The following is an 18,682-nucleotide window of genomic DNA, read 5'->3' on the forward strand; positions in this document are numbered from 1 at the left end:
ATCAGGATGTTTCAAGTTTTAAATACTTTGCCTAAAGATAAGATGGCTTGTTACATAATGATTCATTCTTATTTTGTTCTTTTAAAACAATCTTTACTTGAAGAACAATTAATAAAATTTGATTAGATGTAGGAAACTTGTTGTAATTACACATGAAGGAAACGAATAGGTACATGAATGCTGCTTGCCTCGGGTCTGCATGCATCTTAGGTAATTAAAAATGAGCAAATCTTCGGAAACTAGGGAAGTGGAGTTACTTACTGTCATGCTTTTAATAAAATTAATTTTATAGTCCAATGAATTTCAATTGCATGTGAAGACATTAAAAAATGTACTCAACAATTTCAAATTTCTGTGAGAACATTTTCATTTTACACACTACACAAGTACATAGTCTGCAACTGATCTTTTTAGTTATATGGCTCAGGGTATCTCCAATACACAGATTTTCATTAAATTTGAATATTTTATAAAATCAATTAGAGAAAGTAGAACAGAAATAAAATCCATTTTTATTTCTTGAGATGAAAATTTTTCTTGCTATAATTTTCAGCCTCACTAGAAATTTGAATGGTGATTTATAGAATAAAATATATTTTCTTTACATTTTTATATAAAGAAGTTTCATAGAATGTTAATTGTTTAATATATCCATGGGTAACTTATTTTATGAACTGTTATAAAAAAGATTTTTCAACTTTTTTCAAATACTAATCAAATATTGTTAGTTTTTGGATGTATTCATGAAGATGATGAACTTGGTCCACCTTCGCACTGTTGTTAAAACTTTAAGTCTTGGTCTTTCCTACGGATTCAACGCTTTTCTTTTGCTCTTGATATATTGTTTTTGCTTTCATGTAGTTTTTCTTCAAGTTACATTTAACCCAGAAGTGTCGTGCCTAATGTTTACCAGTTTCTGTTAGCATGTGGCACATCACGCACATTTTTAAAGAGTTGAAAATATTCCCTCAGTGATCTTTCCAGAAAGAGCTAAATGCTGAATGTATGTTAATACTGGAGAGTGCATACTGTATATTTCTAAGGATTGAGCTTGAAAACATGTTTTTAAGAAAATAAAATATGTATTTAAAGAATCATTCCTTGTTTGGCTACTTTTCATGAAATGCATAAAATAAGTAGTTTGTATTTCTTAAACATGCAGAATTTCTTGCTCACATTCATATCTAACAAATTCCAGCAAGATAGAACATAAGTAGATTAGATGGTAATTTTAAAAAGGGCTGGAAATTACCCTAAATTGATGAATAACAAGAATCCACAAAGTAGACAGAATAATGTATATAATTACAACTATGAACAAAAGTTTAAAAAATTTGGAATTGGCATTGAAGTGAATATATTATATGATGATTTATTTTTACTATATGATTTTAAACTCCAGACTGAAACAAAGTCTCTATTGTACTGGTATCAAGGCAGGCACATTTTGCAAGAGGTTTATCATGTAGAAAAAGTGGGTTTACATGGGAAATTCTTTCCATAAAATCTGCAGCACTAATACAGTGAAGGGAAAACTATCTAATTAAATTCAGAGGTGGAAATTGTTTAAAAATTGAAGAACAAAAAACCAATTTATTCACAGACTACTTGAAGGATTACAAAGAAATCTCTGAAGAATCTGTAAGAAATGTTCGTATTTTTATTAAATAGATCTACTAGTTATGTAGAAGTTAAAATCCAAGGGATTACTATACTCCTGCAGTCAGAAGTTGGAAACTGTAACTGCTGAAGAAAACATTTGAAACTATAACCAAAAGGTCACCATTTTAGCAAGAAACTAACCATGTGCAATAACTTTTAAAACAAAAAAACATACAACTTAAAACAGTACTAAGATCCTGCTGTCAGTCAAATATTGTGCTGTGGAGCCAATGCTCTGTTGAACAAATGTCAACATTTCTTCTTTTTGAGAAACATGATGACAGTGTGGAACACTGTCATATCAGAAAATAAAACTTCATCTAGAGCAGTGATTCTCAACCTTCCTAATGCTGCAACTCTTTCATACACTTCCTTACGTTGTGGTGACCTTCCTTCAACCATACAAATATATTCACTGCTACTTCATAACCATAAAATTGCTACTGTTATGAATTATTATGTAAATATCTGTATTTTTGATGCTGTTTGATGGTGGGTCATGACACGCAGGTTGAGAACGACTGATCTAGATGCTGATTTATTACGCACCATAGAGCTTACACTATAGTAATCACAAACCATCTTCAATAAGTATAATTTTATAAAAATAAACATATCTTACTGTGGTGATTTGAATGAAAATGGCCCCAATAGGCTTACAGGAAGAGGCACTATTAGGAGGTGTGGCTTTGTTGGAAAAAGTGGGGCCTTGTTGGATGAAGTATGTCACAGGGGTTGAGCTCTGAGGTTTCAAATGTTTACGCCAGGTCCAAAGTTTTTCTCTCCCAACATTCTGTCTGGGGTTCCAGATGTAAAACTCTTAGCTACTTTTCCAGCACCGTGTCTGCCTGCCTGCCATGCTGATAATAGACTAAACCTCTGAAATATAAGCCAGTCCCAATTAAATGCTTTCCTTTATAAGACTTGCCACGGTCATGATGTCTCTTCATAGCAATAAAAACCATAACCAACACACCTAGTACTTTTTTGTTGATCCAAATCTTAAAATAGTCAATTGACATTTGTCCATGTGAAAAGCTTGCAAAGTTTTAGGTGGCTGAAATTCTTCAAAAAATATATGGAATATTTACTGCAGATTTTCTTACATTCAAACTTGCCTGAAGCCCATGAAATGCATGAAAATGATGCTCTTATTGTGATGTTAAGGTAGATGCAGTTACAAATAAGGTGAAGAGTTTAATTGCTGTTTGTGTTCTTTCTCTCATGACATCAAGACATATGGACTAAGTCAAAACAGGGCTCTCCCTAGAACCTTAGCAACTAACTTCAAATCTATTTCTACATACTTCAAGGTTATTTACCACCCTTACCAATCCCTGTCTCCACAATACATATATTCCTCAAAAATACAATGATTCAGGGCTAGCAAGATGGCTCAGTGATTAAGGATGCTTACTGCTCTTCCAGAGGACCCAAGTCCAGTTCCCAATACTCATAACTGTTTGTAACTCCTGCTCCAGAGGAACTGGCAGACTTTTCTGGCACTGTACTTATGTGCACACACATGCACACATTCAAAAAAGTATCTGTAAAGCATAGAGAGGAAAAATGCATGCCAGGGTGCATCAGTTCTTTCTCCTTGTGCCCACGCACAGTAAGCTGGGTGGCATAATGTGGCAGATGGAAGATCTGACATCTACCTTTCTTGGGCTTATATCAGAGTGTATACCCAGAGGAATCAGGCTGGCTGGCTATTGAGCCACTACTGGGGAATGACAAGTGAGAATAGAAATGACAGCTGAACTGGTCCTGGAGGGAGCATGGAAGGAGAACGAAGTATGGCAGTGTGTTTAAGAGGGGGAGGGACAATATTTGGTTTCAGAGGCACATTTTATAGCACACAGCTGAGTCTCCCTAGAGTGAGAGCCCAGTAACATCATGTGCAGCTGGCATACTGCAAGTCTCCCAGACCAGGAGTCCTTTCCATCCAGATCACAAAGACAAGTTATTATCTAGGTCTATATCCCAGTAGCATAAGGGGAGATATTTTAGGAGTGGATTTTTATTTAAAGATAGATTAAAGCTTTTAATTCAGACAAGCCCACCTCTGACATTGACAGTCAGCATAATAACATATTGGATGTGGCTAAAGTAAAACGGTGAGTGTTCTTCATGTGTTTACCTTATAGCATGAATGAAAACCCTGCTATCCTACACAGGGCATTGGCTGAGAGCACTTTTGGCCCAATCTTGTGCACATGTTAAATTTATTTTCAGATAAGCCTTCTGAGGCAGCATTCATTATAATCCCCATTTTATAGATCAGGAAAATGAGGCTTAGAGAGATTAACTGACTTTCCCTAAATTGTGTTAACAAAGGTTGGAAAAGCTAACTGATTAGTTATAGGCCTTCATTTAACTACAGGTAAATTTGATTTTGGAGACTTGACAATGTCTAATGGGAAACCTCTGAATAAAAAATGGTGGGTTTTCTTACAAAGGTTTTTCTGTTTGCTTTCTAATTTGATTTTGTGATTCTGGTCTTTGGACATACTTGAAATAAAGCCAAAAATTGAAAATGTCTGTTAGAATACTGTCAATCATACAGGCAGAGAATAAGGTATCAACATGTCTTCATGAGAAAGGTTCTTTCATTAAAACTGGAAGGCAGCTGACCCTTGAGACTAACTTTCTAAACCATCACAGCAGTCTTCAAACTGTGGACTCTGAACAATACCCTTTAATCCTTGTGCAGCCACATAACAGTTATGTATTAGAGACAACTTCAAGTTTGTTTAAATAAAGTTAAAATGACCACTTCTCAGGTGAATATTAGCTGAGATGAAGCTTATAGCACACTTAACATAGCTCCTCTTGCCACACAATTGGCACTAAGTTGTCAACACACATCTGCCCTAATTTTGACTTTTTGTGATATGTAATACAGTTCCTGTGGTTTATATAGTGAAACAATCAATATAACTCTTAGGTTTCATTGTCTTAGTGTTTGGGAAGCACACATATTCACTCAAGGCTTTAATGTTTGGGGTTGTGAAGACACAACAGAAAGAATCTCCTGGAGACTATTTGCAAGTTAATGAAGCACATTTGCTTACCAGCTCGCTGAATTCATTATTGCCTAGGTCAAGTCTTTCCAGCTGGGCCAGCTTGTGCATTGACCTGTAACAGATGGAGAAGAGTACCATGATGAGGCAGCACTTGACATACCTCTCTAAAGATAGTCGGCCTACACTTGATAGATTTTCCTGACTATATCACGTACAAAACCAAAAACCTCAGGATATTCCTTAGCAAGAGATGAACCACAGATGCACAGAGAAACAACTGAATGGCCACTTGTGTACAGTTCTAGGAGACCATGGTCCACAGTACTGGGCCTCCAATGCAGTGTAATGGGGGTCTAGGGTCAGCTGTTTCACACACTGGGAATCTCATTAAGTATCTATACTAGGAGGCTTAGGATGGATCCACTATCATATTTTTAACAGTCACTGCCCTGATTCATTAATCACAAGTGGATGAAGTCAATCATAGTAAAGGGAATCTTTCTTCTACCTATGGCTGATTCATTGGCTTTGTTATTTCTTCTTATTACAGGAGCTTCTGTTACAGATATGTCTTCATTGACCCCGAAATATCCCGAGTTGGGGCTGCAATAATGCTGAGCTATTGTAAGACTCTGTACTAAGAATCTGCTTTAAAGGCATTTTAGAACACCCCTAGTACAGTAAACATTTCTCAAATTCTTCCTAAGAAAAAAATACAACATAATAAAATACAGTGATTTTTTTAAAAAATATTTTATCCCCAACTTTGGCATGCACAAAAGCCCTTGAAATTTCAGAAACAAAAATCATAGAAATTTTGGTTTCTTCTTCTTCACAAACTATTAGATTTTTATGACTATTAAGTGAAAATATACTGCAAGTTAGACTCAAACAGTGTGTGTTTTCACATGACAACAATTATTGAGAGATTATTATGTAGTAATTTGTGGTACAGAAATAAAGCTGATAATTTTTTTCATGAATAGACTTTATATCTAGTTGGAAGAGAATGACAGCAAGCAAGACAATTAAGTAAAATACAGTAATAGGTTAAAAGTACTCCAGTGGAACTTAGTGTCAGTGGACAAGAAAGAGACTTTTTGCAGATATTATATTTTCAATAAGGTGATCAAGTTAGCCTTTATTAAGATGAGATTCCTCAAGAATGTTAAGTATTTGATTTCCTTTTGTCTTCCAAGCCATGAACACGAAAGGCATTATTCACTGTACAAGCAGTCCATAATCTTGAGGGAACAGATGAATTCCATAGAAAGAACATTTGTAAGTTGCTTGATACACAGAGTAGCACTCTTTTAGTCTTGAGAGCATGTTTAGAAAAGCATAACTAAACATAAAAGTAAAGTTAAAGGCAACACAAAGCTTTTCTATTTCTGTAGTAAGATGTCAAATTTTTACTTTAGACTATCACTTTGAAATCCTTAGATATTGTAGGAAGCAAGAAAAGGCAGTAGCAACATGAAGCCACATAAGCAAATGTCCTGATCTATGACTGAAGCCAGAAACAGAACATGGCGATCTGGATACCATAGTGACATAGACAACATGCTCTGAAGATGATTCACTTGCTAGAGTGTTTAGTAGGGGATACTCAGTGTTTAAGTTAAGTCTGAACAAAACATTTCAAAAGTGGTAGCTCATGAGTAGTGTCAAACAAGGCTAACAACACAGAGGCTCCTATATTCCCCATAAAAGAACTTAATATGAACAAATATGCATTGTAAAGTACCAGAATATATGTCTGAATAAAATTATACAATATAAACAACAGTATAGAACATATGTTATACCTGTAAACAGCTATGCATATGACTGAAAACATTAAAATTTCAATTATGATTCTACATAGACGCTTCAGTCAGGAACAAAAAACACACCATTTTTTTATTTTATTATTTATATAACCAGTTGTGCTCATTTGTTTTGCTTTGATTTGTATAATTTATATGTAATATATTTACAAATATGTATGTATATAAATACACAACAAAGTTCCTTGTTACACTGAAGTAGATTTGAAATTTAAGTAAAAAATGTGGAAATTTATCGAAGATAGTTCAAGAATAGTAAACATGTTTGTGTTGTTTTCTATTTAAAAGATAATAAAATATTTGTGAATTAATATAGAGGTTTTCACTTAAAGAACTTTGTCAACATCCTCAGTCATTAGGGATGTACAAAACAAAACTACTTTGAATTTAATCTTACATAAGTAAGAATGGCTAAGATAAATAAAACAAATGACAGCTCATGCTGGTGAGGATATGGGAAAAGGCAAACACTCATCTATTGGTGTTGAGTGCAAACTTGTATAGCCACTATGGAAAGCAATGTGGTGGCTTTTCAGGATTCTGGAAATAGATCTACCTCATGATCCAGCTCTACTACCCTTGGGCCCTTCTTGCTCAACCATGTTCATTGCTGCTCTATTCATAATAGCCAGAAACTGAAAACAATGTAGATGTTCATCAATGGATGAATGGACAGTAAAAATGTAGTAAGTTCACACAATAAAATATTATTCAGCTGTTAAAAAAAGTGAAACCATGAATTTTGCAGGTAAATAGAGTCAGAAAAAAAAATCTCGAGTAAGATTAACTCAGACCCCCAAAGGACAAATATATATGCATTCTCTTATATGTAGATGTTAGCTTTTAAACACACAATAGGCAGCTACTATCTGAATAACCATAGAGTTCAGATATAGAGTAAGGGACTAGGGGAGGGGAAGAAGCTCCTAGGTAGGGGAAATAGAATATATAGTCATGGAGAGAGGATTTGGGGGCATCGGAATGGGAAGACTAAAAGGCAAAGGGAAGGGGGGAAGAGAGAGAGAATATGTGGAGGGATGGCTCACACTAAGGTCTATCTGAGGATTACACATAAACTCACTTCAGGAGAAGACAAATACTGAATATATTCTTTATTGTCCAGATATGTGTATCTGTTATTAATTCTTTGGTAAGTGAGCTATAATCCATATAATCACAGAGGCTAGTTATAGAATAAGAGAACAATTGTCGGAGGGGAGGATCTCCCATGGAAGAAGAAATAGAATAGATAGTTATTAAGGGGTCAGGAGACTGGAGTAGGAGGATTAAATGGAGTAGGAGGAGGGAAGGGGGGTAAGGGAGAAAATATAAGAGGGACAACTAACACTTAGGGCATTTGAGAGTCATAGAAACCAACTATGGAGAGAGAGAAGGCATGGAGTTGGAAGCATCGGGAGGTGAAGAGGATCTTGGAGGAGATGACAGAGAAAAATTAGGAATGATTAGGAAAAAAATGTACCTTCACTAATAAAACTATAGGTTTTTGTTATTTCTTATTTAATATTTAAACAAAATCTCAAAGTAAATGAGTTAAAATTTTTATACTTATTACCCACCAGAACGTATAGACGGTTGCTAGCTATGCATGTGTGTTTGTGTTTTTTTTTTATTATATATTGTTAGGTTTCATTGTATATATTGCTGACACTTTTTTCAAGTATGTCATATATTTTTATCTTTCTAGTCTCCCCTCATTCCATTCTTTTACTACCTTCACATCCTTGATCTTATGTGTGCTGGGTGTTAATCATTCTGTCAAACTGTACCCATATTTCTTATTTAGATGAGCACATGTAGTAAGTATGTCTTCATTACAAGTGTGCCGGACTGGAGGTATTTCCGTGGAGGTAGTCCTCTGTGAGCTTTCATTCAATTGCTTCAATTGCTCCTTTTTGGCAGGTGCCATGTTGGGCAGCAAAATTGCCCCAGTTTGTAAGATGAAGGTTTCTCAAACTTGTCATTACTAGTGTTTTGAGATGGCCTCTTCTTTGACATAGGGGCTATCAACTGTGTAGTGGGAGTTTCAGCACACCCTACACAGTCTCTTCTCTAAAGGGCTCATTTTCTAAATGGGAATGACCTTTAAGTGAGTAACTGCTTCCCAGAGCGATAACTGTGAGGAAAAGAATGTGTATAGATTGCCACAGGAGGTCGGAAGAACTAAAGACTCAGTAATTAGGAATAATGTCAGGAAGCAGAGATATTTCCACTGGGGTTTGAAAAATTTGTTGCATGAATCATATATATTTGAACATCTGAAAAGAAACAATGAAAACACCAAACGAGAACATCTAGAGGGCAGAAAGAACTCAGTACTTCTGAGTTTGTACCTGGATTAACAGTACATGTAATAAGGACACATCTCTTCAAAAGAGGTGAAAGATTTTGGTCAAAGGTGAACAAATTCTTGTGGGAGCTGGTGCTAAGAGTTCAGTATCTTGTTGCTGTAGGCAGAAAAGAAGTGTTTGTGGGCAGTTCTCAGTTCCTGACAACTTGTATGGGAAGCCCTTCCCAAGCAGGCATCGGTAGCACTGAATAGCTAGCTATCTCTACAGACATGGCCAGCTGGCCACCTGCTTTCCCTGGTATGAGGAAAGAGCAGCTGATCTCCACTATCTGCTTTGTACTTCAGTATTCTCTGCTGCACTGTGAGGAGGAGGCAGACAAGCACCTCTATGCCACTGGCTCTTCACAGTGATGAAAACAGTTGCACATACAGGCAAACACTCCCTAGGAATTAGCTTATTTTAAGGAATTATAAGTCATCATTTTTAAAAAATTTGTTTGGAGCTGATAGACATTGTAGGAGTTTTAAAAGATTTTAGATGGCCAGTATGTTTTTAAGACATGGCTTTGACTCTCCTGGAACTCTCACCATGTAGACAGGATGGCCTTGAATTCGCAGAGAGATTTCTGCCTCTGTGCTGGTATAAAAAGCATGAGCCACCATACCTGGCTAGAGATAGATTTTGTATTGGTGGGAATTCTCAGATAAAATACACAAATGCTCACAGTGGCTCTCCACTAGATGGGACCAGGTTGTTTCCTGTTTACTTGGTATAAAACATTTTTTTCTGCTTGACATTTGTTAGACTAGGAACACATTTTGCTAGAGGTTCTGGTAGTTCATGGTTTATCTCAGACATAATTCCACCCAAGTCCACAGACTCATAGGCACATACCCTTCACGAAAGCATGAGCTCACTGTGGAAACTGAAGCTATTAGTGCCCTTACACTTGTCATGTCTCACTAGTCATGTCTGACTCTACCTCAGGGCCCAATGTTCACTTCAGGTTCTTGCCAATGTGATCCTGTCGAAACATCATTCACTAGCCTAGCTCCCATGATGCCTCCCCCCCCCCCACCCCCAAGAGAAGAACTTGTTTTTCCCTCTGGAACTGTGCATAGAAAGCTCATTGCAGAGAAATACACTGTCTTAGGAGAGACGAGCAGGCGATGATGTATCTGCACAGCAGAGGAAATGCAGGATAGCGCTGGCTTCAATTGCAGCCTTTGTTTCCAGCCCAAGCAAGAATCTGAATCTGACTTCTTTTGTTTACCCTAGCCATTATTTAAATGACCAATGCTTAATTTTAATAAAAAATGTGTTCTGTAGGCTCACTATAGTCTATACCAGGGGTCAGCAAACATGTTCTATAAAGGGCTAGATAGGCAAATGTTGCAAGCTCTGAGGCACATGTAGGCTCTGTCTCAATCTCCCTAATTCACTATTGTAGAGAAAAGCTGCCATTGTTGTATATTCTAATAAAGCACGCTATGTCTGTCTGCCTATCTATCTATCTATCTATCTATCTATCTATCTATCATCTGTCTATTATCTATGTATCTATCTATGTATCTATGTATGCATGTATGTATATATGTACGTATGTATGTATCTATCTATCTATCTATCTATCTATCTATCTATCTATCTATCTATCTATCTATTATGTGTCCTCTGTTTGTCTGCATACCTGTTTATTGTCTATCCTTATTTTAGATATATGTGTGTTTGGTTTGCATGTATGTCTGTGTACTACACCCATGCCTGGTGCCTATGGAGGACAGGAAAGGGCCTAGGATGATCAACCTCGGGACTGGGTTTACAGATACCTTCCATGTCAGTGTCGGGAACTGAACCTGAAATAGCAGGTCTTGTCTACAAGAACAACAAATGTTTTTCACCCTTGAGTAATCTCTTCAGCCCTACAATAAAGTTTTATTTATAAAAACAGGCTTACCAAAGTTTCTATCACTTGGTATACAGTATTTAACAGCTGACATCTAGATAACGTTACAGGTTTTGACCACCAGCCCAGCCCAGCCCAGCCCAGCCCCTAAGAACAGTGAAGATTTCAGATGCTTCACAAAGAGCAGATGAATGAAGAGCTAAAAATACACATTGTTAGGAAGTTTTCTGTAGACAATTATAGTAAGTACTTTTGAAATAGTCATTTCTTGTTGTACATGTTGCTGGCATCTGTGACACTGACTCTCAATGAGCACTGTCCTTTGGCTGTGCTTATTAAAGTCAAGTGTGTCCTGCAATGCTATCGCTTTGCAGCACTTATCCACTTCAAACATTCCAGCTGGCGCAGGATGGGAGACAATGCAATATTTCCACTGTCTGTGGCACTGATAGAATAGTGCAATCTATGATTTTCTTTTCATCTTGTTCAGAGGTTTTCTCTGTTCAGACATACAATTACCTCTGAGCCATATAAAGTTGGCAGGACTGCAGCATCCTCTGGATCCCCAGTGAGTCACTTGGTTACTGACTTACAGAATTTTGTGAGATTTTTGACATTGGGTTTTTCATTCCAGCTTTAACTTGTCCTTGAAGTGTGCACACATTCTCCAGTTACTGGCTATTTGTGGCATGAAGGCAGGGAAACTCAACATTGATCTTGAATGCTTCTCTGTGAGAATTTTTAGAGATGGACATTTGCAATCCACCTGGACTTTACACCAAGTGGGTAGAGATACATTTTATATTTTTTTTAGCTGCCAGTTTTACCTGATCGTGCTTTCCTCTTGGTCATAACTTAAGGAACCCATATCATATAGGATTTTGTTGTTCTTATTATAGCACACACATCAAAGTCTAGAAAGTCCAGGAATTAACATCCTTTGAAAATACAGCTACTGTGCCAATGAGATACATTAGTGGAAAGGATGTTTTTATGCAGGTTTTGTCACCTAAATTCAAAATTCCCTGCATATAAGATGCCAGGAGAGAACCAACTCCTATGAGTTGTCTTCTTATCTTCACATGTGTGCATACACGCAAACAATAAAAATTGGTAATTACTAGTATACCTTATTATGATGAAATAAAGCATAATGCCACAAACATGAAAACAACATAAATTTAGTTTCTGATGGCAAAATAAAATGTAATTTCCACACTCAAGTGTTTGAAAAAAACGTTGTATGTGTGTATATGTGTGTGTTTGTGTACATGCACTCATGTGTATTAATGTGATGGGCAAAGGTCAAAGCCAGATTTTCTTTGATAATTTTCTCCATCTTATCATTTGAGACAAGATCTCTCACTGCATTTGGCACCAACTGATTTGCAGGACTGCCTGGCCAGATAGCTTCAGGGTCCTGCTGTCTCTGGACAAAGTGCTACAGTTACAGTGCACATGGACAAACATGATTCACTTCTTAGTGTAGGTACTAGAGGTCTGAACTTATGTCCTTATGCTTGTGTGGCACACACTTCACCACTGAGCCATCTTCACAACCTCCAAATTCTCTTTCACTATAGATCTTGAATAAGTGACAGATATGATTTTCATGTACTTTTAATCATTCCAGTTTTCCTTATCATCCAAAATAGTCAAATAGTCTTCTGGTATCTTCCAGAAAAAAGATTTGTGGCAGATTGAACAACTGCTTGTTTTGTTCAAAGAGTATTGGAAAGATCTATTTTTTGACCAGTCTTCTAAATGTTTATTCGTTATGATGTATCTCTTTGTGGACTTTGAAGCATAACAGACATTTAGACTCTATAATTTCAACCAAGTTGTTTCCCACTTTGAGTCTTCATATTTTTATTTTTAATATTAAAACTTGACATTTAAGAGTTTAGTTGACTTTATTTATTTTTTTTTGGAAACATTTTCTTTCCTGTAATGACTCATCTCAAGTTTAATGAAATATTCTGTAAGAAGTATCAAATCCACAAGTAAGCTGCCAAGGGCCCTTCCACTTGATGTAGCAGAGTGTACTTGGCTGAAATAGAAAGATTGGATTATGAAAGTTTGCCTTCAGAAGAGCAGCTGTCTACAGGTAAATCCAGGATCACTGCTTTATCTCATTAGGCTAAGGACAATCTTGGATTTTGTTGCTGCTCTTCAGTTTTCTTTGGTTTATGACCTGAACCAATTATTCATTCACCCAGCACACAAATTTTTCCACTAGCAAATTGCAGCTCTTGATACAGAGAAAGTAATCAAGCAAGCTTACAAGGCCTGCTGGGCTTCTGGGCTAGGGGTGCTGTGTAATCAAGAACTTTGACAATTATCTCCAGAGCCCAGCTTCGGTAATTACATCTCCTGGAATACACTATAGCAGCATATCAAAAGGTTGCTGGCACTGTAATAAGCTACAAATACATCAGCTTTCACTAGAAGATGCTGCAATTTCCATTATTCTTTCACTAAGAGGTTTGTGTTCTACTGAACAATCTTAAGCAGAATTGCTGTTTAGAATGCCTACAGAAAGCTGTGCAGGGAACATCAAATTTCTGCTCTCACGGACTTCTGCCACATACACTCCAGTGTGTGTATAGCTTTGTGTGTGTGTGTGTGTGTGTGTGTGTGTGTGTGTGTATACCCAGTCATCCTGAGAAAGGTCAGGGTCAACATTTCTGGGCTAAACTTCAAACTTTCATTTATATTTGGGTTTTCTTATGTTAATCTTCATATACTTCATATAGATTAGTTATTGATGTCATGTCCTACAAATAAACAAGGTTCAATCCAGCAACTAAGGGAGAATTACCAGTTGAGACACTAAGTGAAAGTTTTGAAAATCCCATTGAGGCAGCCATAGTGGCTTGCTCTTCCATTCTTGCCAGCAAAAATGCTGTGATGTCCAGCATCACAGACAGAAAGTGAACACTGTATACAAACAGGCTTTCCAGGTGTAGTAACCCCAAAGGAAGAAAGCCAGCCAGCCAGAGATGGAATAGGGAGAAAACAACCATACAGCTGACACAATTCAGGGATGCATTTTTGAAAGTTCATTTTGAGAAACAATCAACTCACTATTTCAAAGTCTGCTTTTATTCAGAATTAGGTTACTTTATCTGAGAGCATGTTTCCTAACATATGTATCTAGAAAGTATGTTGGGATCTCACTGAGTGTGCCCGATGCTGGAGATAGTATGAAAATCAAAATCATGCCACAGGGTCAGATGTACCACACATTAAAAAGAAGGTCCTGATTTCAATGACAAATTTTAATACATGTTAATCAAAATAATTCAATGAAAAGGAAAATATTTTTAAATTTTATCATTTAGATTTTTTTTGGATAATATATACAAATTAAAATACTATGAAGAAAGTTTAACTAAGTTAAAAGCAATGTGGTTTACTTACTAATTTGGTATAAAACATGCTATTAGGATCATAGGAAATAAAGTTTGTTAAGTAAGAAATTGAAAGAATGCAAATGCTGGAAGAATAGCTCAGTGGTTAAAAGCACTGACTTCTCTTCCAGAGATCCTGAGTTCAATTTTCAGCAACCACATCATGGCTTATAACCATCTGTAATGGGAACTGATACACTCTTCTGGTGTATCTGAAGACAGCTACAGTGTACTCATATACATAAAAATAAATAAATATTTTTTAAAAGAAAGAATGCTAGAGTTACCCCAAGAAATTTTATATTGTTTGTGGCTATTGTGTAAGGAGTTGTTTTCCAAATTTCTTTCTCAGCCTGTCTATCATTTGTATAAAGGAAGACTACTGATTTATTAGGGTTAATTTTATATCTGGCCACTTTGCTGAAGTTGTTTATCAGCTGGAGAAGTTCTCTGGTAGAGTTTTTGGGGCTGCTTATTTATGCTGTAATATCATCTATAAATAGTGATGCCTTAATTCTTCTTTGCCTGTTTGTATCCTCTTTATCTCTTTTTGTTGTCTTTTTGTTCTAGCTAGCACTTTGATTACTATATTGAATAGATATGGGGAGAGTGGGCATCCTTGTCTTGTCCCCAATTTTAGTAGAATTGCTTCAAGTATCTCTCCATTTAATTTGATATTGGTTGTTAATTTGATGTATATTTTGCTTTTACTGTGTTTAGTTATGGGCCTAGAATTTCTGGTCTCTCTAATACTTTTAACATGAAGGGGTATTGTATTTTGTCAATGTTTTTTCTGCATCTAAGGAGATGATCGTGTGATTTTTTTCTTTGAGTTTGTTTATATAGTAGATTACCTTAATGTTTTCTCATATACTGAATCAACCTTGCATCTCTGGGATGAAGCCTACTTGATTGTGGTGAATGATGGTTTTGATGTGTTCTTGGATTTGGTTTGCAAGAATTTTATTGAGTATTTTTGCATCAATATTCATAAGTGAGATTGGGCTGAAGTTCTCTCTTTTGGTTGGGTGCTTGTGTGGTTTTGGTGTCAGAGTAATTGTGGCTTCATAAAATGAAATAGGTACTGTTCCTTCTGTTTCTATTTTATGGAATAGTTTGAGGAATATTGGTATCAGGTCTTCTTTTAAAGTTTGGTAGAATTCTGCACTAAATCCATCTGTCCCTGGGGTTTTTTGGTTGGGAGATTTTTAATGACTTCGATTTCCTTATGGGATATGGGACGGTTTAGATAGTTTACCTGCTCTTGATTTAACTTTGGTATGTGGTATCTGTCTAGAAAATCATCCATTTTATCTAGATTTTCCAGTTTTGTTGAGTATAGGCTTTTATAGTAGGATCTGATAATTTTTTGAATTTCCTCCATTTTTGTTGTTATGTCTCCCTTTTCATTTATGATTTTGTTAATTTGAATACTGCCTCTGGGCCCTTTAGTTAATTTGGCTAGGAGTTTATCTATCTTGTTGAGCCTCTTAAAGATCCAGATTTTGGTTTTGTTGATTCTTTGTATTGTTCTCTGTTTCTATTTGGTTGATTTCAGCCTTGAGTTTGAATATTTCCTGCCATCTACTCCTCTTGGGTTTGTTGGCTTCTTTTTGTTCTAGAGCTCTCAGGTGTGCTGTTAAATTGCTAGTGTATGATTTCTCCAGTTTCTTTACTAGGGCTCTTAGTGCTATAAATTTTCCTCTTAGCATTGCTTTCATTGTATCCCATAAGTTGGTATGATGTGTCAACATTTTCATTAAATTCCAGGAAATCTTTAATTTTTTTCTTTATTTCCTGACCAAGTTATCATCGAGTAGAGAGTTGTTCAGTTTCCACATGTATTTGTGTTTTCAGTTGTTTTTGGTGTTATTGAAGACCAGCCTTAGGTCATAGTGATCTGTTTTAGTATTTAATTTTGATTACAATGGCAACTTAAGAATGAATTTCACTTAAGGTAATTTTTTTTCACTTAGGGTACTTTTCAATTGTCCTTAACTAGGTTTAATTTTTCCAGTGGATATAATATGGCATGAAGATCATCATACTAAAGTACAATTATAACATCCACTACTTAACAGTTTTGAAATAAAATATAGTAGTATAGCTATTAAGAATAATTGACTGTACACAAAAATATCAATGGGTAAGAAGTTTTCTTGACTTGAGGAAACTGAACATACTTCATAAGAAATCTAAGTTTAGTTCAACAATGTAAAAGATATTTATATCTAATTATACCCTTCTTTATGGATAATTACATCTGGATAAAGTAAATCTTGTTTTTAAATAGTCACGATATCTACTACAGTTTCTTAGTACAACTTGTATTCTGAAGCAAAATTCAACTGAAGACAGATTAACTTTGTCCAAGAGAACAAGATTTGATAATTGTCTAAGAGGAAGAAATTCTAATTCCTCAAACCATAATTTTCACTGTGAACAAAAGAAGTCCACTGTTTAAGCTCTTTGCCTTCATTCCACAATGATGTATCACATCATTTACTACATCCTCTATAAATTAAGTCTTTATTTTTAACCAAATTATTTTTTTCTCTAGTTTTGCTGACTCCTTTGCATAGATGATAGGCACTACAATCTACCTGCAGTATTCAGGTAACTCTTAGGATCATGGAATCCTTATTAAAAAACACCCCCCCCCAAACTCCTGTTTAATTATAAGGATGGTGGCTTAAAGCTTTAGCTTGAATGACATAACAATCCTAGCATACCGAATTTGGTACAATCCAAGCTCTGGATCTTATGTAGGAGATCTAGTAAACTCAGAAAAAGTGAACATGAAATGTCTTAATTAATTTTACTGGGGTTTATTCAAGCTAGGAGAAGGCAGATTGCTAAGGTAACTGGTACTTCAGGGCTGAACTTGGACAAGCACTATGAGATAGTGCTCGAATGAAAGATCAACAGATGGCATTAATGTCATCATTTTCCTAGCTGTTAAAGTATCTGGTATGTTCTAGAAATAGCAACATATCATCTCAATAAAATTCTCTGCTACATGGAGATCAAAGGTGTTCTTATTTCTTTTAACATTCATGCTCTAGGAACAGACATGAGTCATGTTTTCCTGAGGAAGCCTCTTTCAGTGATTTATTTCTTTGAGAGTCCACAGCAGGTCATGTTATCAAGGCCAAGGTATCAGAGCCTTAACACTGAGAGGGCCACATCTGAGGAATGGAGAATGTCCATCAGACAAACCAGAACATGAAATTTCAATCTCCACAGGGAAGAACTGCCCATCTCAATGAAGCCACACTATAAAAACTAGCTCCCTCTTTTCTCTTCCTTCTCTCTATCAACATCAACATCACTGCTACCTTCCCAATATCCAAAAATAATAGAAGCCTGGAGGATATTTCTCTGTCATCTTCCAAAACAATATGCCACAGCCCTGGTCATTCTGCCCCAATGACATATGGTATAGAATAAATTTCTTTCATGGTCTGCCATTGTCTTAGTTTACCTTCCTGACTGATACCTATCTGGCATTTGAGATAGTTTCATCACCAGACTCATCTTTCTGCTCCTTCCAATCTGTGTCACACTCCCTTCAACAATCCCCAAGGTGGCTGGATTTTGTAGTTTTCAGCTTTGGAATTCATAAAACTTCAGTAAAAGTTCAAATTCTTGGACAATAAACCACACCTTACTTTCAAGTTTTACTGGCCATAACACTTCTAACATATCCTCCACACCCAGAGGAAAGAGCAACAGCATCCATCCTAAGTGGCTGGTCCTTATGTAGCCCTGCTTTGACAAATCTAAACCCAAGGTTAAGGTATTAAAGAGTCCTTTACACACACCTGGAAGACATCTAAAAAGGCAAGAAGAGTAGCGTAACTGAATAATCATTGAGAAAAAAATTCTTCTCTTATATATTACATTCTGACTACAGTATCCTCTCCTACCCCTCACCCCAATCTCTTCCTTCTACCTCCCCTCTCCAACACTCTACCTCACCTCAGAAAAGAGCAGGCTGCCTAAGGACATTAACCAAATGGCATACCAAGCTACAATAAGATCAGGCACATACCTTCACCAAAGCTGGATGAAGCAAACCCATAGGAGGAAAATGATTCCACGTGTAGGCAAAAGATTCAGGGACATCTCTTGATTGCACTGTTAGGATTCTCACAAGAACACTAAGCAACTCAGCCATTGCATATATGCAGAGGACCTAGGTCAGATCCCCACACGTCTCTTGATCTCTGTGAGCCCCCACAAGTGCCAGTCAGTTGATTCTGTAGACCATGTTCTTCAGTTGTCATGGTGTTCCTGACTTCTCTGGTTCCTCCAATACTTCCTCCCCCTCCTCCACAGGGCTCCTCAAGTTCAGCCTAATATTTGGCTGTGGGATTCTGTATCTGCTTCCATAAGATGCTGGGTGAAGTCTCTTTGTTCTCTTTCTAATGAGGAATTGCTAGAGGAAATACTATATTTGGTTTCTTAGAAGAAAATTGCACATTACAAAAATTGTTATTTTTATCTAGATTAAAATCATAGACAACCCAAG

General features: G+C 36.4%; 1 protein-coding gene across 5 annotated transcripts in view; it reads right to left on the minus strand.

Annotated features, from left to right (window-relative positions):
* Window positions 1-18,682, minus strand: part of Lrrc7 (leucine rich repeat containing 7) — a 435,124-nt gene that overhangs the window by 124,774 nt on the left and 291,668 nt on the right. For all 5 annotated transcript variants that reach the window (XM_076933445.1, XM_076933443.1, XM_076933446.1 and 2 more), the window contains exon 8: window positions 4,740-4,803. In XM_076933445.1, coding sequence (XP_076789560.1) covers window positions 4,740-4,803 — 64 coding nt within the window. The remainder of the gene's footprint in view (window positions 1-4,739; window positions 4,804-18,682) is intronic.

Source organism: Arvicanthis niloticus, chromosome 4, assembly GCF_011762505.2.
Source record: "Arvicanthis niloticus isolate mArvNil1 chromosome 4, mArvNil1.pat.X, whole genome shotgun sequence".
In the NCBI taxonomy this organism is placed as follows: domain Eukaryota; kingdom Metazoa; phylum Chordata; class Mammalia; order Rodentia; family Muridae; genus Arvicanthis; species Arvicanthis niloticus.